The sequence below is a fragment of the Piliocolobus tephrosceles genome, chromosome 6, assembly GCF_002776525.5.
Source record: "Piliocolobus tephrosceles isolate RC106 chromosome 6, ASM277652v3, whole genome shotgun sequence".
NCBI lineage: Eukaryota > Metazoa > Chordata > Mammalia > Primates > Cercopithecidae > Piliocolobus > Piliocolobus tephrosceles.
Genome location: NC_045439.1, coordinates 146,417,812 through 146,440,948, shown reverse-complemented (window position 1 = coordinate 146,440,948; position 23,137 = coordinate 146,417,812). Strand labels below are relative to the sequence as shown.

Below are 23,137 nucleotides of genomic sequence, written 5' to 3'. Positions count from 1 at the left end.
ATACCTGTAATCCCAGCTACTCAGGAGGCTGAGGCAGGAGAATGGCGTGAACCCAGGGGGCGGAGCTTGCAGTGAGCAGAGATCACGCCACTGCAGTCCAGCCTAGGCGACAGAGTGAGACTCTGTCTCAAAAAAAAAAAAAAAAAAAAAGGAAAGAAAAGAAACAAGGGCAGGAACCACAGTCTGGTGCCCTCAAAGCTGCCTTGAGGGACTCACAAGATGGCACAATGTTGGGTGAAGTTCTTGAGAGGAAAAGGCAGGAAAGGAACTGAGCCCTCACAACAACAACAGCATTCTTTTGGTGGAGATGGCATTCTCCAAGACCTCTTAATTCCTCTCTCAGACCTTGGACTACCTGTCGCCCATCCCTTTCTGGCCTACATTTCCCAGCACCAGCTCTCCAGCACGGCACTTTGGACCTCGGCTGCCCTCACCAGACCCAACTCTTTTCTGCAGCCTGCTGACCTCGTGGCCCCCTAGGTTCAGGTACTGATTTGAAGTTCTCAGGAGGTGCTGGCTGAGGAGGGGTGGGGACCGTGCCTACCAGTTGCCACAGGAAAACAGAAATCTAGTAAGAGTAGTCTGAGGTATAGTCTAATTCTTTCTCCCTCACAAATGTAGCCTGAGGAAGATTAAAAACTTATTTAAAGCCGGGTGCTGTGGCTCATGCCTGTAATCCTAGCACTCTGGAAGGCCGAGGTGGGAGGATCACTTGAGGCCAGGAGTTCAAGACCAGCCTGGACAACATGGTGAAACCCTGTCTCTACTACAAATATAAAAATGAGCTGGGCATGGTGGCGGGAGCCTGTAATCCCAGCTACTTGGGAGGCTGAGGCAGGAGAATCACTTGAACCCAGGAGCCAGAGGTTGCAGAGAGCTGAGACTGTGCCACTGAACTCCAGCCTGGATGACAGGGAGACTGTCTCAAAAAAAATTAAAAATAAAAATTTATTTGCAATCAGCTAGCATGATGGAACTGACACTAGGATTCAGAACTCCTGATGACCAGGCCAAAAGGTTTTCTACTGTGCCAAGATTTCCTGCAGCCAAATTGTAGGAAAATGTTGAAGGAGCTTGGGAGTCCTATGGGTCTAGGACTATGATGTGCCATGTGGCTTTGGGAAAGTACCTAAAGATAAGGTTCCTTAGCTGACCTAGGCTGAATGAATGGGGGGAGCAGAGAACTGAGAGCTTCCTTCCGCCCAGCTCAAGTTACTTCTTGTCTTCCCAGTCATCTGACCCAGCTCCACCCTCAGCACCAACGGATCTTGCAGCAGCAGCAACAGCGTAGTCAAACACCAAGGTACAGCCCAGACCAGGAGCAGGGTTGAGGGGAACCCATCTGCATGCCGGGTCTCCCCTTGTGACCAGTCATCTCCCTCAAAGCTCCCATGTGGTGGTTAAAACTCTCATACTGTTGCCCACCTCTGTGCTTGCTCCATCCTTCCCAGCGAGCCCCACTTCCTGCTCACCACACTCCTTAGGAAGTGGCAGTGGTGGGTAAGTCTAAAGGGTTGTTCTTCCTGGCTTAAAGTCCCCCAGCCAAGAAGCCTTGGTCTCAGCAGCCAGACCCCTATGCTAACCTCATGACCAGAAAAGAGAAGGACTGGGTGATAAAAGTGCAGATGGTGCAACTGCGGAGTATAAACCCCCCCCTGGATGATTACTACTACCAGGTGAGCCCCGCAGTACTCAGCCCTGCCTCTGACCTTGGGTTAAACGGGTCTGGACTCCTGGGCCCTCTCTGATCCTCTCTTCTGCTCATAGAGTTCATGTCTGTTCAGGTGGGAGAGAGAATCACTACAGGATGGGGGCCATATTTCTAAAATTGACATCCCAAGCTCATTTCCCTCTCTCCTCCTATGTTTCAGCCAACTGATTATTTCCAGTTCCCCAAACACACTTAGGTTTGTCTCTACTCTTTGCTAAGAATTTTCCCTGTTCACCCAGGAAATATGGACTTTCCCACCTTTGTATGCTTAGAAATGTCTTGTTATATTAATCTACTTTCACTTTTTAGATCTAAAGCACAGGGATGTTATAAATAGTGGGATTCAGTTTGTTTAACTGAACAAACAACAGCAGACATTTTCATTCATTTTCCCCTGCTTCCTTCTGCCTTGATTTATGGGGCAAGTCGTTGTCCACAAGTTTTTAGGTTGTCTAGGCTATTGTGGTTTTTTTGTTTTGTTTGTTTTTGTTTTTGAGCCAGAGTCTCCCACTGTCATCCAGGCTGGAGTGAGTGCAGTGGCACAGTCTCAGCTCATTGCCACCTCCACCTCCAGGGTTCAGGTGATTCTCCTGCCTCAGCCTCCCAAGTAGCTGGGATTACAGGCATGCACCACCATACGCAGCTAATTTTTGTATTTTTAGTAGAGACAGGGTTTCACCATGTTGGCTAGGCTGGTCTTGAACTTCTGACCTCAAGTGATCCACCCACCTCAGCCTCCCAAAGTGCTGAGATTACAGGTGTGAACAACTGAGCAACTACGCCCAGCTAGCTGTTTCACTTTCACTTCAACATCTGTGAGCCTCCTATCCAGGGCCCCTCCTTATTCCCTTCTCATTTACATTAGGTATTTTTCCTTTCTTTCCACCAAGCTTCAAAAGCCCTCCGTTTTCTGCAAGGGTCACTGAAAATGAAATAGTTTTGTATTCTCACCTTTTTGGCATTGGTTCTAAACAAAAGAGCCTTTTTCAAATCCTTGCTTGGCTTGTCAGTGGATTTTAGTTTAGGATTTCTCAACTTTAAGAAAATGTCAGAGCTGCTGAGTGAATCCACAGAAGTATAAAACTGGCCTAGAGGGCAACCGACAAACACATCCCTATGGCTAGTTCTGTTCTTCAACCTTTGGATGGCCCTCATATCATCAGATAACTGATTTTTAGAAAGCACAGGTGAGGTCACAAGATCAAATGGGGAAGTGGGGGGGACAGGTGGTATGCAGTGTGTGTGTACTAGGGCATGTACTAGGGCATGCAGGAAGGTTACAGACGCTGGAACAGGTTTGCTCACTGGCTCTCCACTTTGCTCTCTGCCCTTTCATCAGACTTGGTGGTCATACCTAGTCTTGAAGTATTTGGTATATGAATTCCGAGATGGGTGATATGGGGCCCAGGATGCTTAAGACACTTTAGAATAACTGCAAGGAGGGCCTAAGGTACCAGCATCATTTCTGGAATGATTGTTGTAGGAAAGAGTATTAAGAGGCTGTGCTTGTCTGGGCACCGTGGCTCGCCTGTAATCCCAGCACTTTGGGAGGCCAAGGCAGGCTGATTGCTTGAGTCCAGGAGTTCAAGACCAGCCTGGGCAACATGGTGAAATCCTATCTCTACAAAAATACAAAAATTAGCCAGGCATGGTAGCACGTGCCTGTGGGCCCCAGCTACTGAGGAGGCTGAAGTGGGAGGATCACTTGAGCCAGGGAGGTTGCAGTGAGCCAGAGATTGAGCCACTACACTCCAGCTGGGTGACAGAGGGGAGACCCTGTGTCAAACAACAAAACTTATAACACACACACAAAAAAAACTTAAGAGGCTGCACTTGAGAAACTTAATTCTAAGGTCAAAAGATGAATATAGTTTTGTTTTTTTGTTTCCTATTCCATGTATTCTCAGGAATATTACCAGAAGCTAGAGAAGCAGCAGGCAGATGAAGAGCTACTTGGACGAAGGAACCAGGTTGAGTCTCTCAAGCTGGTAACACCTTACATTCAGAAGGCAGAGGCTTATGAGTCCGGTAGGGTCAGGGCTGGCCTGCTGACTTGGGCTGGGCATCTGAGTGGACAGAGCATGGGAGCGGGAGGGAAATGTGCCTCTCTTCTCATGCAGTAGTCCGAATCGAGGGTTCCCTGGGCCAGGTAGCTGTGTCGACATGCTTCAGCCCTCGCCGAGCTATTGATGCTGTACCCCATGGAACTCAAGAGCAGGTGGGAGCACTATCTTCCCAGACCTTTTTCTCTCCCCTTTGGAAGAAGGGTCTAGAACACTCCTGTGTTTAAGACTGTGACGTAAGAGGGAGGAAGAAGTGTGATCAGACTTTGTTTCTAGCCTTTCCAGCTCAATCTCTAGCTAGTCAGGGCCTGGGCTGGGGCTGTGGCAGTGGCAGTGTAGCTGATAGCTGGCGACTCTCTTCTCCTAGGATATAGAAGCTGCAAGCAGTCAGAGGCTTCGGGTGTTACACCGGATTGAGAAGGTGAGATATCAGTTCTTTAGGGACGAGTTCCGAACCTACCTTTGAGAATGAGATAGTACCCAAATTTACCTCTTTTTCCACCCTCAAATTCCCAGATGTTCCTTCAGTTACTAGAAATAGAGGAGGGCTGGAAGTATAGGCCTCCACAGCCCTGCTTTTCTGAGCAGCAAAGCAACCAGGTTGAGAAGCTCTTCCAGACCTTAAAGACCCAGGAGCAGAACAACCTGGAGTGAGTGTGGGAGGGTTCCACCTCAGCTCAGGTAGGGAAGGAGCAGCAAAGACACTGGTCTTGCTTCTGCCTCTGCTTTCTGGCATGTAGCCCTCTCCTCTATGCAGAGTTCTGAAAATGTTCTCTTCTCTCCCTTGTAGGGAGGCAGCAGATGGCTTCCTGCAGGTGCTCTCTGTGAGGAAGGGGAAGGCCCTGGTGGCCCGGCTGCTCCCCTTCCTGGCCCAGGATCAGGCTGTTACCATTCTTTTGGCTATCACCCACCATCTGCCCCTCCTGGTCCGGAGGGATGTGGCTGATCAGGTACTGTGGCATCAAGTGGAGAAGAGGATGGTCTCCTGAATAGGTTAGGGGTCGTTTCTCCCCTCCAGTCCCCACATGCCCCAGAGATGCCAGAGAAGGTGCTGGGCACAGTGAGGGATGCTGGCTTTGCCACCCTCAGGCAAGGAAGTTACAGTACTACAGGAACAGTGGATCATCTTTAGGTATGACAAACAAAAAGCAACAGGTGTATGGTCGCACAGGTGTCAGTGTGCTGAGGAGGTTTGAGTAAAAGATTAGGATGCCCTGATAAATGTTGAGCCCCCATCTGCTTTTCTTAGAGAAGGCATCCTAGGACACGTAGGTACTGAAGGTGTCAGTGTTGGAGATGGAGAGTCATAGTGGTGATAAGCCTGGTAAGTAACCTCACCAAGATGTGCCAAAGACAGTCAGCAAGGGAAGGGCCTGTGGAGGCAAGGTAAGGGGAGGGGAAGTTGTAGTGGGATTCGGGAGGTGCTTACTGATCTTCTTGCAGGCCCTACAAATGTTATTCAAACCTCTGGGCAAATGTATCAGTCACTTGACCCTCCATGAACTCCTCCAAGGACTTCAGGGATTAATGCTGTTGCCATCTGGCTCCTCAGAGCGGCCAGTCACCGTGGTGCTTCAGAATCAGGTAACATGTCTAGGAGGCTTTCTTCCATAGATGGCTTTCAGGTTGGTATCACTGATAAGGGATAAGTTGGGGGACAGTCTCATCTCTCCACAAATCTTATCCTCTGCAGTGCTTCTCAATTTCTAGTAAGCACAGGATCACCTGGCCAGCTTATTAAACCCAGCTCCTTGGTCCTACTCAGTCATTCAGTGGGTGTAGGGTGGGGCCCATGCGCCGGCTCTGTTTTTCTAATAAGCTTCCTGATTGCTGCTGATGTGAGCCTCCAGAGCAGGTCTCCAAACTCTTGTGTACCTCTTTCAGTAAAAAACATTCTAAACCACACTACCCATGTGTTTATAAACCAAATGCATGTAACACTAGTAATAATAGGTACATAATAAATATTTTTCATTTATTTTTTAGATAGTCTTGCTCTGTCACCCAGGCTGGAGTGCAGTGGCACGATCTTGGCTCGCTGCAACCTCTATCTCCCAGGTTCAAGTGATTCTCCTGCCTCAGCCTCCCAAGTAGCTGGGATTACAAGTGTGTGCCACCACACCCAGCTAAGTTTTGTATTTTTAGTAGAGACATGGTTTTTCACCATGTTGGCCAGGCTGGTCTTGAACTCCTAACTTCAAGTGATCCACCCGCCTCGGCCTCCCAAAGTGCTGGAATTACAGGCATGAGCCACTGCACCCGGCCAATAGGTATATAATAAATATAAGATAGAAAATTTTAAAGAAAAGACTCTAGATGTGAAAATTTTGATACTGTCTTTTAATATGCCAGTGGATTATCTCGTGTATGCCACACTGAAGGTCTTTGCTTAAAGAAGTGCCTTTTAAAGTGGGGTCCACAGACTACCTGCCTCAGATTCCTGGAGGCATTCCTAACCTCCTCCTCCTAGGAGTCAAGCCTAGAAATATGCATTTAATCAGCTCTCCAAGAGTGTCTTTTGGAAAAGTTCAGAGCAGTGATTCCTATGGAAAGGTTAGAGAGTTCTTTGGCTCACCAGTGTAAAACCTGACAGCCCTTGTGGATATCTTGGGCTCCATCTCTAAATGTTAACCTGTCCTTTAGTTGGGAAGATAAGAGTCAGGAAAGCACCAAATGCTGAGAGTGAACTCATTTTGCGCTGGAATATTTGTACCTTGCAGTTTGGAATATCTTTGCTCTATGCCCTACTGAGTCATGGGGAGCAGCTGGTATCGCTGGATTCTTCCCTAGAGGAACCCAACAGTGACCGTACAGCTTGGTAAGATCAGAATGGCCTTGTAAATACTATCTCAGTACCCCTGGGATGTGCAGACTGAGCCAGATGAAGTATTTCCTGGGGCATTTCAAGTACTGAGGAGGAGGTTGGATAGAGAAAGAAGTAGCCGTGTTGTAGCTGTTCTGCTTTTTTTAAGTAGTGCCCTAGAGTTTTGGTTTCTTCTAGGAGGCAGTATAACATAGTACCTAAGGGGACAAGCTTTAGAGTTTAAAAAGACAGGGCCGGGCGCGGTGGCTCAAGCCTGTAATCCCAGCACTTTGGGAGGCCGAGACGGGCGGATCACGAGGTCAGGAGATCCAGACCATCCTGGCTAACCCGGTGAAACCCCGTCTCTACTAAAAAATACAAAAAACTAGCCGGGCGAGGTGGCGGGTGCCTGTAGTCCCAGCTACTCGGGAGGCTGAGGCAGGAGAATGGCGGGAACCTGGGAGGCGGAGCTTGCAGTGAGCTGAGATCCAGCCACTGCACTCCAGCCTAGGCGACAGAGCGAGACTCCGTCTCAAAAAAAAAAAAAAAAAAGACCTAGGTTTGAATTCTGACTGTATCACTTACTAGCAATATAACTTTAGGGCAAGTTCTTTCACTTCTCACTTCTCTTAGTTTGTTTCTTTATCTACAAACTAGGGATGATGGTATTAACCCCTCATAGTTCTTAAGATTAAATAGGAAGGGAAATGTGTAAAGCACTAAGCATTGCTTGGCATGTAGCAAACATGCAAATGTTATCTCTGAACTGCTACCTGGGGGTGGAGGACAATGGTAGTAGCAATGGAAAGAATAAGAAACCTTGGCCCTGAGTCTGTTTCTTAAGCAAATTTATTTGCTTATATTTATATTTATGCTCTCTAGGACAGACATGGTGGTTCTGATTGCCTGGGAAATAGCCCAAATGCCTACAGCCTCTCTGGCAGAACCCCTAGCTTTCCCCAGCAACCTACTTCCCCTGTTCTGTCACCATGTGGACAAACAATTGGTTCAGCAGCTGGAGGCCAGGATGGAGTAAGTAATCACAGAAACAAGGTCAAAGTCCCTTATTCAAGCCCAATCTATGTTCTGTTACTTGCTTCACTACTTCCTTCTTTTAATTTATGAGCATGAAGGAACATGTGCTTTTAGAAGTGGTTCTACACACTGACATTTACTGTGTAACCAGTCTTGACCAAGTCTTCAGCCAACCTTTTATTCCAAGCACTTTGTCATTTATAGTGCTAAGCTATTTGAAGGCAAGAATTATTATTATTATTATTATTATTTTGAGACGGAGTCTTGCTCTGTCACCCAGGCTGGAGTGTAGTGGCCGGATCCTGGCTCACTGCAAGCTCCGCCTCCCGGGTTCACGCCATTCTCCTGCCTCAGCCTCCCGAGTAGCTGGGACTACAGGCGCCCGCCACCTCGCCCGGCTAGTTTTTTTTTTTTGTATTTTTTAGTAGAGACGGGGTTTCACCATGTTAGCCAGGATGGTCTCGATCTCCTGACCTCGTGATCCACCCGTCTCGGCCTCCAAAGTGCTGGGATTACAGGCTTGAGCCACCGCGCTGGGCCGAAGTCAAGAATTATTTTAAGAACCTGAATTATTCATTCATTCAAGAAATACTTGAGGGACAACTATTCCAGGATATAAGCACGAATAACATGGTCATCTCTGTCCTCAGAATTACTGCTAGAGTCAGATACTAGTCAAATTATATAAATGCTTGCAAAGTAGAATTGTGCTTGCAGTTAACACCTGTTCTCTTTATAGGTTTGCCTGGATCTACTGATCTGTTTGTTCTGGAATACATGTATGTGGGAAGTTGAATCATCGGACACTAGCTTATAGACTGTGTTTACAGGGATCCAGAGAGTCTGAAGACATTTCTTAAGCCTTTATATATTGGAGAACCCTTCCCCAAACATTTTCATATCCTTTCTTCAAAAATCTAAATGATGTGCCTAAAAATAAGACATGGCATAATAAGGTATAATTAAAGAGATAATAGAATGATGTGTTGGAACTTGCTTGTAAGTTAAAATCCATAATGAAGGTTATCTCATGTGTGAATGTTCCAGGAATGTCCTTTTGCTTTTCTTTAAGACAAGGTTGTTACTCTGTCACCCATGTGGGAGTGCAGTGGCATCATCATGGCTCACTGCAGCGTCGACCTCCAGGCTCAAGTGATCCTCCCACCTCAGTCTTCTGAGTAGCTTGGATTATAGGCATGTGACACCACACCCAGTTAGTATTTAAAAAAAATTTTTTTTGACCAGATGCAGTGGCTCATGACTGTAATCCCAGCACTCTGGGGAGCCAAGGCGGGCGGATCACCTGAGGGTCAGGAATTTGAGACCAGCCTGACCAATGTGCAGAAACTGCGTCTCTACTAAAAATACAAAATCAGCCAGGAATGGTGGCACATGCCTGTAATCCCAGCTACTTGGAGGCTGAGGCAGGAGAATCGCTTGAACCCGGGAGGCAGAGGTTGGAGGTTGCAGTGAGCCAAAACTGCACCACTGCACTCCAGCCTGGGCAATAAGAGCAAAACTGTTTAAAAATTTTTTAAAATTTTTTTTGTAGAGACAAGGGTCTCCCTATGTTGGCAAGGGTAGGCTCCAGTGATCCTCCCAACTTGGCCTCCCAAAGTGCTGCGATTTACAGGCATGAGAAGACTGTCCTGATTATAAGGGACGAGGCCTTGTAGCTAACACAAGTATAACCTTAGAAATTGCTTTAACGTTGCCATTTTTTATAGAGAGAAAACAGCCCTAGCTAAGCTTAGAAGGTTGAATATATCTCCCTTGTGATATAAAATGTTTGGTTTCAGCAGGGCACGGTGGCTCACATCTGTAATCTTAGCACTTTGGGAGGCTGGGATGGGTAATTCACCTGAGGTCAGGAATTCGAAACCAGCCTGGCCAACATGGTGAAACCTCGTCTCTACTAAAATACAAAAATTTAGCTCGGTGTGGTGTGCGCCTGTAATCCCAGCTACCAGGGAGGCTGAGGAAGGAGAATTGCTTGAGTCGGGAAGGCAGAGGTTGCAGTGAGTTGAGATCCCACCACTGCACTCCAGCCTGGGTGACACAGCAAGACTCCATCTCAAAAAAAAAAAAAAAAAAAAAGTTTGCTTTTATTTTGACAAATAAGGTCATGCATTGATCAACAAATGCTGGAGTACCTTTCATGAAACGGGCACTGTTTTAGGTACTAGCAAGGACAGTGGTGAGCAACAAAGTCCTTGCTCTTTTGAAGTTTACATTCTGATTGGACAGGAACTGGCAGAAAATATCAAGTAGTGATAAATACTATGATTAAAAACAAAACAAGGTGAGAGACTGCAGTAAAAGGGACTTTAGGTTGAATGGCTTAGGGAGGCCTGTCAATAGGGGTTACATTTATGCGGAAATGTTCTGAATGTGGAAAATGTGTTAAGAAGGTACAGCTGTCTTTTAGCAGACTTTACCAAAATGCCTATTAACTCCTCACCTCAAACCCGTTGCTCCTCTCCTCTTGATCTTGGATCATACTTCTCTGAGAAAACAGACAGGAGCTCTACCATCTCCACCCCTTACTTACCCCGTCTCTCTGTTACAATGGATATTATTTGACTTCAACTTTCGGATCAACACCCTCACTATGGATCCACACTGTAAGCCTTGATCCATGCTACCAAGGAAATGGCACCACCCCAGAGCCTGTAAGCAAACAGCACAATAAGAAAAGCGAAGAAAACAGGCAGGAACTGGGTTCCAGGGGAGCTGGAGGCAGCCTGACCAAGAAGGCAAAGGGTAATGCACAGAGCGAGAACGGCTGCAACGGTCTGCTACGCTAGGTTAGGCCTTCAAGCATGCCAGGGTCGTTAAGCAGAGTGGGACTGGGGCCAGAGCAGTAGTGGCTTTGCTATAGAGGCTGGTACTGCCCCCCACAGGAAAGGAATGGAACCGACCGGAGACAGCCGAGAGGGCTCCGCGGGAGTCACGAGGCCGAGCGTGAGCCGCTCCGTACACCGCGCATGCCCACGACACAATCAGGTTCCGGCGAAAGTGCCCGGAAGTAACGGCCGGGCCAAGATGGCTGCAGAGGAGGGGGCCGCGAGTGCTGCTTCCGCCGGCGGTAGCTGGGGCGCCGCGGCCATGGGGCGGGTTCTGCCGATGCTGTTGGTGCCGGTCCCCGCCGAGGCGATGGGGCAGCTGGGCTCCCGGGCGCAGCTGCACACACAGCAGGAGGCTCTGGGGAGCCTGACGGCTGCGGGCAGCCTCCAGGTGCTTTCTTTGGCGCCTGGCAGCCGGGGCCGGGGTCGCTGCTGCCTGGAGGGCCCCTTTTGGCAGTAAGTGCTGAGGGTGAGCTGGGCCATTGGGGGAGTCCAGAGCCTAGGCTAGGCTGGCGGAGTCCCAAGGGCTCACGCCGAGGCCTTCCTGCAGCTATAGAGGTGGCGGGAGAAGGGTGACAGCCGCAGGAAACGGCCCAGAGACGAGCCTGGTTTCCTCTCAAAAGCTTTCCTCCGACCTGAAGCACTTGCCTCGTTGCATTCCGGCAGCCCGGCTCCCCTGTTCCGGGTGGGCGGAGATGGCGTCCAGCTCCTGTGCCACCTGCGGCGAACCCAGAACGGTCTCAGCTGAGGCGCTGATTCTTTATCAACACAGGTTGATTAACTGTCATAGGGTCGAGTCCCATGCCCATTTCGTCTTTCAGTTAAAGATGCCAGCTGAGGATCATCTCTAATTTGAATCATCCTGATACTTTTTTTCATGTCCTTGAAATTAATAGCGTTTTTCTTCACATGTAGTCCTCTTCTTCAAGGACAGAGTCCAGTTTGTCCCTTAACTTATTCAACAAATATTGTGTGCCTGCTGTTACATAGGAGCAGTGCCTAAAAAGTTGAGTAAGACACTTCTTTCTTGCGAGGCACACATGTTTGGGGAAGACAAACATGATTACAATAATGCGTTACTTTGTACTTCTGTAGCTTTGGTTCAGTACTTAAGAGTTTACATCATAAAATTTAGGAATGCCCTGTCAATATTTTGAGGGGCGTGCTTTTTTATTTTTATTTTTTTTAAAGACAAGGTCGCTGTCGCCCAGGCTGAAGTGTAGTGGCTCAGTCACGACTCACGGCAGCCAGCTTTGACTTCTCGGGCTCAGCCTCCCCAGTAGCTACAACTACAGGCGTGTACCACCAGGCCTGGCTAATTTTTCTATTTTTTTGTAGAGATGAGGTCTCACTGTGCTACCTAGGCTACTCTCAAACTCCCGGGCTCAAATGATCCCGCGTCTCCCTGCCCAAGTGTTGGGATTGCAGGCGTGAGCCACTGAGCCCGACCTGTTCTTTTAATAATTATTAATAGTAAGTATTTTCACAACTGTCTCTTTAAGACGAGTAGCTGAAAGCTGTCTTATTCATCTTGGAATCTCCAGCTCCTCTAACAGCTCCTGACATTTAGAGATTCGTTTGATAAATCAATGAATGCTTAACTCTTCTGGGTTTGTCTTCTCTATCCTTGATGTCTAGTTGCTAGGAAGAGGAATCTCTGCATTTAGTTTATAAACTATTATAAACTAAGTTATTTATAAACTAGTTTAGGGGAAGTTAGTTTATTTAGCAGTATCAAGTACCTATGAATGTGGCTCTGTAAAGAGAGGAATGGGACAGAAAGAAAAGCAGAAATCTTTAGGTGTTTGAGAACCCAGCAGAAAAGGTAAGACATACCCAGATGAAATAAAGGGGGCATTCATATGCTAGTTCATGAAATTGGAGGGGAGGAGGACTAAGAAAGGACTTTTTAATTTTTTTATTTGAATTGAATTTTAATTCAGTTAAAATACTTCATAGGGTAAAAATAAGGGCATGTTTATAGTATTTAGAGTTTACTTCCTACTTTTTCAAAGTACATAGACCTTTTTTATATTGTTGAAATTACATCATATATCTTGTTTATTGCCTTGAAAATTTCCTGTCTTTCCATGTGGCAATATTGTCCCTATGCTAATGATGTACTCTACCTTTTAAGTATATCTTAGTTTAACTTTTGTATATTTTGACACTTAGGTTTTCTACATTTATCAATATGAAGTCAGAAATGTGTCTTTTTTTATCTAATAAGGACATAATAACACAGTAATAGTATAAAACTACTGTAGTATTATAAAATACATAGTTTTATTACTTATTGAATAAAATCATGTATGTACCGCAGTAGTTTTATATACTACTCCAGAAGTATAAAACTTACTACTTCTGTAGAAAAAGCAAATTTCTTAAAAGATGAAATTTTATCAGCATGGTATAGCCTCACCTCTTTCCATTGTGTTATTTTCAGATTTGGGGCTTTTATTTGTAATATGTAATTTAATTTTAATGTTTAATTTGAAGCTGAAACACCATCAGTCTTGCCAGTGTTGTTATTTTGACATTACAGTTTAAGAATTCCATAACTGTACTGTTTAGTAATGATAGTCATTAGCTACATGTGGCTGTTAAAGTAAAAAATTTGGTTCCTCAGTTGCCCCACATTTCAAGGGCAATGCTAACATAAAACTCTTCCATCACAGAAGGTTCTATTAGGCAAAGTTTTTCAAGATTTTGGAATCATCAGTCTATAAATACAAATAATCACTTTCTTTTTAAAAGTCAAAACATTTAAGTTATCAAAAGCCTGTTTTATTGTAAATACCGCCTCATATAAATAATATACGTATTTTATTGTTGATACCTACCCTTGATCATGACAGTTTGTTTAAACATATTAGTTGGGATTAAAGATGAAAGAATAAAAGGAGCCATCATTTCTTGCTCTGAGCCCCACATTTTTGTTTTTTACCACCCACTTCTGTATTTTTGTGTTGATGTAAAAGGGAAGCAAGAAGAGGAGGGAAGTCCTAGAGCAGTTTATGTTCTCTTAAATTGAAGTGTAGAATGAATGCTACCCGGTCAGCAAAACTGTTCTCTACTTATTCAGCCCTTCTACCCCCACCATTGTGGGTAAATATTATTGCGGATATAGAATACAATAAATCTAAACTTTTTTCTTAGCTTTATATGGGAGGATTCTCGTAACAGCAGCACACCAACTGACAAGCCCAAACTGCTCGCTCTTGGTGAAAATTATGAACTGCTTATCTATGAATTTAATTTGAAAGATGGAAGATGTGATGCAGCCATTTTGTGTAGCTATAGTGGGGAGGCATTGCAAAAGCTCATTGAAGATCAAGATATCAGTAAGTATCTACAGGTGGTCTTTCAGCGTATTTAAATTTGTGACATTATCATGTAGTTATATACTTCAGGAAAAGTTCTCATAGATGTGAAATCAGGTCTACAGTGTTTGATATAGTAGTCACTAGGCAGATGGGGCTATTGAGTACTTGAAATGTGGTTAATATGAATTAAGATGTACTTTGTGTCATATGCATATTAGATTTTGAAGACAATACTAAAAAAGTAAAGTATCTCAGTTTGTTGTATTTAATTACATTTCAAAATATGAAATACTTTGGATATAAGCTAATGTATATTATTAAAATTAATTTCACCTGTTTCTTGTGGCTACCAGAAAATTTTATTTATTTTTATTTTATTTTATTTTTTTGAGACAGTGTCTCACTCTGTCACCCAGTCTGGAGTGCAGTGGTGTCGTCTTAGCTCACTACAACCTTCGCTTCCCCAGTTCAAGCGATTCTTGCGCCTCATCCTCCCGAGTAGCTCGGACTACAGGTGCCTGCCACCACGCCTGGCTAATTTTTATATTTTTAGTAGAGGCAGGGTTTCACCATGTTGGCCAGGCTGGTCTCAAACTCCTGACCTCAAGTGATCCGCCCACCTGGGCCTCCCAAAGTGCTGGGATTACAGGTGTGAGCCACCCCTGCTAGAAAATTTTAAGGCATGTATGTGGCTTACATTATATTTCTATTCGACAATGCTGATCTAGACTGCTTATAGAGCTGTTGGCTGCAGGGAGCAGAAATCAAAGCACTCAGGCCTCTTTTTAAAGCAGTAACATACTCTTCACCCTTGATTATAAGGTTTCTTCTTTTTTTCTTTTTCAAAGAAAAATTACAGGCTCATGCCTGTAATCGCAGCACTTTGGGAGGCCAAGGCAGGCAGATCACGAGGTCAGGAGATCGAGACCATCCTGGCTAACACAGTGAAACCCCATCTCTACTAAAAATATAAAAAATTAGCTGGGTGTGGTAGCGGGCCCCTGTAGTCAGAGCTACTCGGGAGGCTGAGGCAATAGAATGGCGTGAACCCGAGAGACGGAGCTTGCAGTGAGCCAAGATTGCGCCACTGCACTCCAGCCTGGGTGACAGAGTGAGACTCCGTCCAAAAAAAAAAAACAGTGATTGTTCTTAGGGGGTCCCATGGGCAAGTTGACTTTTTTGAATATTCCTTCTAGTGTGCTATCAGAGTAGCATAAACGGAACCAGAGACATTGCAGGCCATCTTTATTCATCCTCTTACCCACTTCCCAATGACTACTTCCTTAGGTGGGAGTGAACGATAACTGCGTAGAGTTAGACTAAGTCCAGTTCCTTTTTTGTTTTTTTTTTTTTGTGTTAGGTTTATAAAATCAAATGTACCAGTTGTAAAATTGTGACCAATGAGTTTGAAATAATATCCTTTTGTTTTGTAGGTATTTCCTTATTGTCTTTGAGAATCCTGTCATTTCACAATAACACATCGTTATTGTTCATCAACAAATGTATCATCCTACATATTATATTTCCTGAAAGAGATGCTGCAATTAGAGTACTCAACTGTTTCAAACTACCCTTGCCTGCACAGGCAGTGGACATGATTATTGACACGCAGCTCTGCAGAGGAATTCTTTTTGTTTTGAGTAGTTTAGGCTGGATCTGTATCCTTGGTGGTAGAAGTGTTGATTGACATGTAGAGGAGAAGAATACCTAGAAAGATAAGCCTTTTTAGGCTTTAGTTTTGGGGGCTGGGATATAGGGAGCGTGGTTAATTTTTCAGTAAAACTTTTCATGGAAAAAGATCCTTGTAGACTTAAAATACTAAATTGTATACTACTTTATATTCTATTTGAATATATAGTATACATACTATATATTATATTTTCCAGTATGTACATTTTTAGTAGTCTTAATCATACGAATTTGTGTTCTTTTAAAATTGTATATTCTCTTCTTTACCTATTTATTCAAAATGTATTTCTTGAATATCTACTGTGTGCTTAATGTGGCCGGACGTGGTGGCTCACGCCTGTAATCCCAGCACTCTAGGAGGCTGAGGTGCGTGGATCACAAGGTCAGGAGTTAGAGACCAGCCTGGCCAATATGGTGAAACCCCATCTCTTCTAAAAATACAAAAAAATTAGCCGGGCATGGTGGTGCATACCTGTAATCCCAGCTACTCAGGAGGCTGAGGCAGCAGAATTGCTTGAACCTGGGAGGCGGAGGTTGTAGTGAGCCCAGATGGTACCACTGCACTCCAACCTGGGCAACAGAGCGAGACAGTCTTAAAAAAAAAAAAAAAAAAAATGACTGCTTATGTTGTGATACATATCTTTTCATATGTAAATATAATCTACCTCTTGTCTCTAATGATGTTTCCATCATATTAATGAATGTTTGCTTAGCCATCGTTAATTTGATCTTGGAAAATATGCGTTATTGTCTCCAGCAGATCTATTGGTCATCAGCAAAATTATTCTGAAGATTTGACAAATTACCCTTTATGATTTTGGAACTTTAGTTTCTGAATTGAAAGGATGCTTTTTATATTTTGTAATAGGTATATAATTTTTGCAAAAATGTCATAAGTACTAGAGTAACAATTTTTGTTGCCAGGTTATAGAACTGTACTGTCCAAAACAGTAGGCACTAAGCATATGTGGCTTTGAGCATATGAAATTGGCTAGCATAACTTGGGAATTGAATTCTTAATTTTGTGTAATTAAATTTTTTTTTCTTCTCCTGAGAAAGGGTCTCACTGTCACCCAGGCTGGAGTGCAGTGGCGTGATCTTGGCTCACTGCAACCCCTGCCTCCTGGGCTCAAGCGATTCTCATGCCTTAGCCTACCGAGTAGCTGGGACTATAGGCATGGGCCGCCATGCCCAGCTAATTTTTATTACTTTAGATTTAAAAGCTGATACTCAGTTCAGTCATTGGAGAAGTTTTAAGGATGTTTGTTACAACTTTAGTTGTTCCAACTTTCAACCTTGAATTTTATGAAGTCTCAATACAGATCAGGTATTTATGATGAAAATTTAGTATCCAAATTAAGATGTGCTGTAAGTGTAGGCCGGGCACGGTGGCTCAAGCCTGTAATCCCAGCACTTTGGGAGGCCGAGACGGGCGGATCACGAGGTCAGGAGATCGAGACCATCCTGGCTAACACAGTGAAACCCCGTCTCTACTAAAAATACAAAAACTAGATGGGCGAGGTGGCGGACGCCTGTAGTCTCAGCTACTTGGGAGGCTGAGGCAGGAGAATGGCGTAAACCCGGGAGGCGGAGCTTGCAGTGAGCTGAGATCCGGCCACTGCACTCGAGTCCGGGCGACAGAGCAAGACTCTGCCTCAAAAAAAAAAAAAAAGATGTGCTGTAAGTGTAAAATAACAGACTTTGAACATTTATACAAGAAAAAGAACATAAAATGTCTCAGTTTTTATACGGACTGCATGTTGATAATACTTTGGATAGACAGTATTGGGTTACATAAAATATATTAGGTTTACCTCATCTCTTAGCCAGTGTTGTTAGAAAATAGTAGTGCCTCTGGGCATGGCCCACAGTAGATGTTCAGCAGGTATTGTTGAAGAAGTTGGTATCAGGTTCTTTATTGTACCACCAACTTCATAGTCATCTGATTGTTACAATGGGGACTTGCCTCAGTTTTCAGTCTTCTTCTGTTATACCTACAAAATTGGAGTGATAAAGTCTATAGCTTTATCCCAACCTGTGCTTTAAATGGTTAGTCATACTTATAAAACTGGCATTTTCTTTTAACTCTAACTCAAAGACATTTTTGATGTTGTGGATGGTACGTATGTAGCTCATGTGGATTTAGCACTTCACGAAGAAGATATGTGTAATGAGCAGCAGCAGGAGCCAGCCAAGATTTCTTCATTTACTTCACTGAAAGTGTCTCAGGACCTCGATGTTGTAGTGATTGTCAGCTCATCCAACTCTGCAATTGCTCTTAACTTAAATTTGTATTTCAGGTATGTAGATGATGGCAGTTTCTATTTTGAGGTAAATAATTGACTGATAAGAGGTTAAAAATATCCTTGTTAGTTTTTTTTTTTTTTTTTTTTAACTAGTGTTTCTTTTTCTATTCAGTTATATTATGTTCTAGCTAATACATTGTAAAGTAGTTACGGAATAATATGTATAAATGACCACTGGCCACCTTTTTATTTTTGCATGTTCATCAAAGTTTTGATTTTGACTTATGTGTTATCATATATGGGTTATGTCATGTAAATCAAAATTACACAATTTTAAACCACAGTTTAGCACTTAATTGTATAGACATGTTATTTCCCTAATTTTCTCATGTTTCCCATAGTTTATAAGCTCTTTGAGAACCCAGATTCATGATTTGTTCTTTAAATTCATCGTCAATGACTTTTTCTTCCAGTTTACCTTAGCTTTCCACCTCCACAGCCATACCCAAGGCTTTGTCAGTATTTGAAGTCGGCCCACCCCCAAGTCACTACTTTTTACATCTGAGTCTCTGACCACAACTTCCCAAACTTGCCAGCTTGCTTACTCAAGTACTCCCACTTCACCTGTCCTCTGACCTCACTGGAATTTCCAATTCATTGACCTTCTACTCTTCACCCCCTCCTATCTTCACTTCCCTCTCTTTCCAGCATAGATTCTGTGGTCCATCATACCAGTTACTTTCTTGCATGTACTCTAAACTCTTGCTCCTGCCCTGTGATAGCACTTGGTCTGGCAAAATTTCAACCCTGATTGAAATCTTTTTTTCTGCCTTCACAGTGTCTACAGTCAGGCAGCTGAGTACTTGTAGAAAACAACAAAAGAAAATTGATACCACTCTAGGTTCACACTTAGTATCTTTAATTGGTCTTAATGTTGCTTGAAAATTTTACAGTGATTTTTCATGAGCCCATTCTTTACAACTGTATTTTTAAACCTTCTCTATTTTCCTCAAACTTGCATTAATCTCTTTATTCCCAACTTTTCTTGGATGACCTTGCCTCCTATGAAGGCCCATCCCTCTCTGTGTGCTTTAGATCCTATTCCTTCCATCCTTTTTAGGGGCCTTTCTCCATTTCTTCTTTTTTATATAGTTGTCATCTTTATCCACAGTTACACTTTCTCCTGGTCAATTGTGGTTCAGAAATATTACATACGCTAAGATATTTTAAGAAAGACTACGTTCACATAACTTTTGTTACAGTATATTTTTGTAATTGTCCTATTGTTAGTTATTACTCACTGCCTAATTTATAAATTAAACTTTATTACAGGAATGTATGCATAGGAAAAAACAGTGCAGTTGACTCTTGAACAACTCGGGGATGCCAACCCCCTGCACAATCAAGATGCCACATATGACTTTTGACTCCCCCAAAACTTAGCTACTAATAGCCTACTGTTGACCAGAAACCTTACTGATAACATAAACAGTTGGTTAACACATATTTTGTATGTTATATGTATTATACTGTATTCTTACAATAAAGTAAGCTACAGAAAAGAAAATGTTAAGAAAATCTTAAGGAAGAGAAAATACATGTACAATACTGTACTGTATTGATACTCTACATAATCTGTTTACAAGATGAGTAGTCTGTCTGAAAAGGCAAGCAACCACATCAGCATACCTCAACCCATGGTATATGTCAGGCAATTCATGTTTTTTTCACAATGTCATGACTTTTCTCTACTTGGGAGCATTTCCACCATTACATTTCATATGGGTCCCATGGTGTTATTCAAGGTTATGGTATGGTACAAAACATGATGAAAAATACATGAGAACCACAAGAAATCACTTTTAAAAAATTATGTTGTTATTATTTTAGAGACAGGATATTGCTATGTTGCCCAGGCTGGACTCATATTCCTGGGCCCAAGCAGTCCTCCAGCTCAGCCTCCCAAGTAGCTGGAACTATACGTTCACCCACCGTGCCAGCTAGAGACATCACTTTTTACTGTGATACATAATTTGCTGGAGAGAAGAACTGCTCACACAGAGATTATTAGTATCACAAGGCATTTTAAACAGATACTTACAACACTAGGGCTCACTGCAATGGCAACAGGAAGTGGCTATGAGATTATTACAGCAGTATGGTATATACTACAGCTAATTATATGTAGTTATTTAATACTACATCTTGACATTTGTTTACATTTTCTTTGGCTTTGAATGGTATCATGTACAGTCTGTAAGTGTGTACGTAGGTTCTGCTAAATGTTAACTTTTTTTTTTTCTTTTTTGAGACGGAGTTTCGCTCTCGTTGTCCAGGATGGAGTGCAATGGTGTGATCTCACCTCACTGCAACCTCCACCTCCCGGGTTCAAGCGATTCTCTTGTCTCAGTCTTCTGAGTAGCTGGGATTACAGGCGCCCACCACCATGCCCGGCTAATTTTTGGTATTTTTAGTAGAAACGGGGTTTCACCACATTGGCCAGGCTGGTCTCGAACTCATGACCTCAGGTGATCCGACCACCTTGGCCTCCCAAAATGCTGGAATTACAGGCATGATCAGCTGGCCAGTCTTAACTTTTTATGCTAAGTTTGTGGTTTTGGTTTTTTTTAAATTTTGAGATGGAGTCTTGCTCTGTTGCCCAGGCTGGAGTGCAGTGGTACAATCTCGGCTCACTGCAACCTCCACCTCCTGAGGTCAAGTGATTCTTCTGTCTCAGCCTCCCGAGTAGCTGGGAGTACAGGTGTGTACCACCAAGCCCAGCTAATTTTTGTATTTTCAGTAGAAATGGGGTTTTGCCATGTTGGCCAGGCTGGTCTTGAACTCCTGACCTCAAGTGATCCACCTGCCTCAGCCTCCCAAGGTGCTGCGATTACAGGCATGAGCCACTGTGCCCGGCCAATTTGTGCATAATTTATGGTAGAAAATGATAGAGTAGGATCTATGTAACTTTTATGCATTCATGACATACCTGGCTTAATCTTGATTTTAAAAAATATTTCTAGGCTAAACTGAGCATGGTAGTACATGCCTATGGTCTCAGCTACTCTGGAGGCTGAGGCAGGAGGATTGCTTGAGTCCAGGAGATCAAGGCTACAGTGAGCTGTCATTGCACTACTGTACTCCAGCCTGGACAACAGAGCAAGACCCTGTCTGAAAAAAATATATTTCTAGGCTACATGGTTCATTTGTGAGTTTAAACAAATTGTTGCAAATCTCTAAAAATTTTTCCAATATATTTTTGGGAAAAAAACATCATATAAGTGGACCCATGGATTTCAAACCTGTGATATTCAAGGGTCAACTGTGTGTATAGGGTTTGGTACTATCTGTAGTTTCAGGTACCTACTGTGTGTCTTGAATGTATCTGCTGTGGATAAGAGGGGAGGGACTACTGTGTCTCCAACTTCTTTTTTGTATTAGATCCACATCCAGTTAATCATCTAGCCATTCTGTCTCCTAAATGTTTCTTTTGTTTGTCCACTTTTCTCAACTCTAATCTATGCCACCATCATCTCTTAATTGAACTACTTTAATAGTTTCCTACTTGATCTCCTCATGCCTATTCTTACCCCCTCAAATCCATCCACAATAGAGTAACTAGAGTGATGTTGTTAAAATGCATATTTTATCAGAGGTGTAGCCAGGCATTAACATCTGGGGCAGGGGTATCTACCTTTTATTTTGTTGATGGGGGAACTATTTTCTCTTGCATCTTCTCATTTTCACCCTACCTTCTCTAACTTCTTTTCATCATCATCCTGGGACAGTGTCATATGGTTGTGCCAACAAATTACCTTCAAGTTGTTTAAAGGATTAATATTTAATAATGCAAGTGCTCGAGGAGATAAAATCCTTCCCCTTGTTCCCCTAGCTACTCTTCTGCCTCTGTTCATATTGCTTTTCTGCTTAAAAGCCTTCTTCAGGTTCCTTTTCCCTCTCAGATAAAAGTTTAAAATTCTTAATAGCCTATGGGGCCCTGAACTATCTTTCTAACCTCATCCCATTCCATCTTACTTCTCATTTTTTCTATACGTTAGCCACCCTAGCCTTCTTTGTTTCTCAAATGTAACAGCCCCCCTTTTCCACATACACTGTCCCACCTATAGCCACACACATACTTTGCCTTCTAGTTCTTATACATTCCTCTGGTCTAAGCCTAAATCTTACTTTGTGGTTGCAATATAATGAGTGATTTTAAAATCTGGATTAGAGGCCAAGGCAGGTGGATCACTTGAGGTCAGGAGTTTGAGACCAGCTTGGCCAATACATGGTAAAACTCCATCTCTACTAAAAATACAAAAATAAGCCAGCTGTGGTGGCATGCACCTGTAGTCCCAGCTACTTGGGAGGCTAAGACAGGAGAATTGCTTGAACCTGGGAGGCAGAGGTTGCAGTGAACTGAGATTACGCCACTGCACTCCAGCCTGGGTGACAGTGAGACTCTGTCTCAAAAAAAAAAAACAAAAAAAACAAAAAAAAAACTAGACTTGATGGTCACATTAGTCTGTTTCAAAGTGTTTCTGAACCTTAGTTTCCAAATCTATAAGATGGGGTTATATTTACCTCACAGGGTTGTTGAGAGTCTTAAATAAGAGATTGTGTAAAGTGTTTAGCATAACATCTGAAATATAGTAGACAGTAAGTGTTCTTATTGCTTTATCAAGGTAACTGCCCTTAATAGAATAAAATTCTTACAGTTGACTTTATTACTGTGGCATAAGCAAGGGAGATAAGGAGTTCCTTTCTGGGGAATTTGGTGTCCATACTATTCCTTCTCTGTAGTCTCTTATTTATTTATTTATTTATTTATTTATTTATTTATTTATTTTTGAGACGGAGTCTCGCTCTGTCGCCAGGGCTGGAGTGCGGTGGCCGGATCTCAGCTCACTGCAAGCTCCGCCTCCCGGGTTTACGCATTCTCCTGCCTCAGCCTCCCGAGTAGCTGGGACTACAGGCACCAGCACCTCGCCCGGCTAGCTTTTTGTATTTTTTAGTAGAGACGGGGTTTCACCGTGTTAGCCAGGATGGTCTCGAACTCCTGACCTCGTGATCCGCCTGTCTCGGCCTCCCAAAGTGCTGGGATTACCGGCTTGAGCCACCGCGCCCGGCCTGTAGTCTCTTATTTTTAACAGGAGCAATAGTAACACAAATTTGGGTTTGATCATCATTGTTTCATATAGGCAACACCCAGGACACCTACTGTGTGAAAGAACACTAGAAGACCTTCCTATTCAAGGACCTAAAGGGATAGATGAAGATGATCCTGTTAACTCTGCCTACAACATGAAACTGACCAAGTTTTCTTTCCAAATTGATAGGTACAGAAATTTCCTTTTCATTTAGTTTATTGTTCCTATTTTTTATCATGCTGACACTGTACCCTTTCATTAAAGGTCT

The 23,137-nt window shown here is 43.4% G+C and overlaps 3 protein-coding genes across 16 annotated transcripts in view; 2 read left to right on the top strand and 1 right to left on the bottom strand.

The window, feature by feature from the left end:
* PATL2 (PAT1 homolog 2) overlaps positions 1-8,594 on the top strand; it is a 49,271-nt gene extending 40,677 nt beyond the window's left edge. For 6 of the 8 annotated variants that reach the window (XM_023196358.2, XM_023196355.1, XM_023196361.3 and 3 more), the window contains 12 exons: positions 344-486; positions 1,232-1,303; positions 1,535-1,676; positions 3,619-3,739; positions 3,832-3,929; positions 4,142-4,195; positions 4,291-4,424; positions 4,565-4,724; positions 5,218-5,358; positions 6,495-6,592; positions 7,460-7,609; positions 8,352-8,594. In XM_023196358.2, the coding sequence (XP_023052126.1) occupies positions 344-486; positions 1,232-1,303; positions 1,535-1,676; positions 3,619-3,739; positions 3,832-3,929; positions 4,142-4,195; positions 4,291-4,424; positions 4,565-4,724; positions 5,218-5,358; positions 6,495-6,592; positions 7,460-7,609; positions 8,352-8,370 (1,332 nt within the window). In that variant the 3' untranslated portion in view covers positions 8,371-8,594. The remainder of the gene's footprint in view (positions 1-343; positions 487-1,231; positions 1,304-1,534; positions 1,677-3,618; positions 3,740-3,831; positions 3,930-4,141; positions 4,196-4,290; positions 4,425-4,564; positions 4,725-5,217; positions 5,359-6,494; positions 6,593-7,459; positions 7,610-8,351) is intronic. The other 2 variants (XM_023196357.1, XM_023196360.1) reach the window with 2 other exon arrangements.
* Positions 1-23,137, bottom strand: part of RTF1 (RTF1 homolog, Paf1/RNA polymerase II complex component) — a 236,534-nt gene that overhangs the window by 174,983 nt on the left and 38,414 nt on the right. The gene's annotated exons all lie outside the window — the stretch shown is intronic.
* SPG11 (SPG11 vesicle trafficking associated, spatacsin) overlaps positions 10,384-23,137 on the top strand; it is a 42,333-nt gene continuing 29,579 nt past the window's right edge. For 4 of the 7 annotated variants that reach the window (XM_026447817.1, XM_026447821.1, XM_026447818.1 and 1 more), the window contains exons 1-5: positions 10,516-10,914; positions 13,618-13,802; positions 15,218-15,442; positions 17,572-17,773; positions 22,921-23,058. In XM_026447817.1, the coding sequence (XP_026303602.1) occupies positions 10,523-10,914; positions 13,618-13,802; positions 15,218-15,442; positions 17,572-17,773; positions 22,921-23,058 (1,142 nt within the window). In that variant the 5' untranslated portion in view covers positions 10,516-10,522. Of the gene's footprint in view, positions 10,915-10,937; positions 11,231-11,962; positions 12,284-13,617; positions 13,803-15,217; positions 15,443-17,571; positions 17,774-22,920; positions 23,059-23,137 lie in introns of those variants that run through there. The other 3 variants (XM_026447816.1, XM_026447820.2, XM_026447819.2) reach the window with 3 other exon arrangements.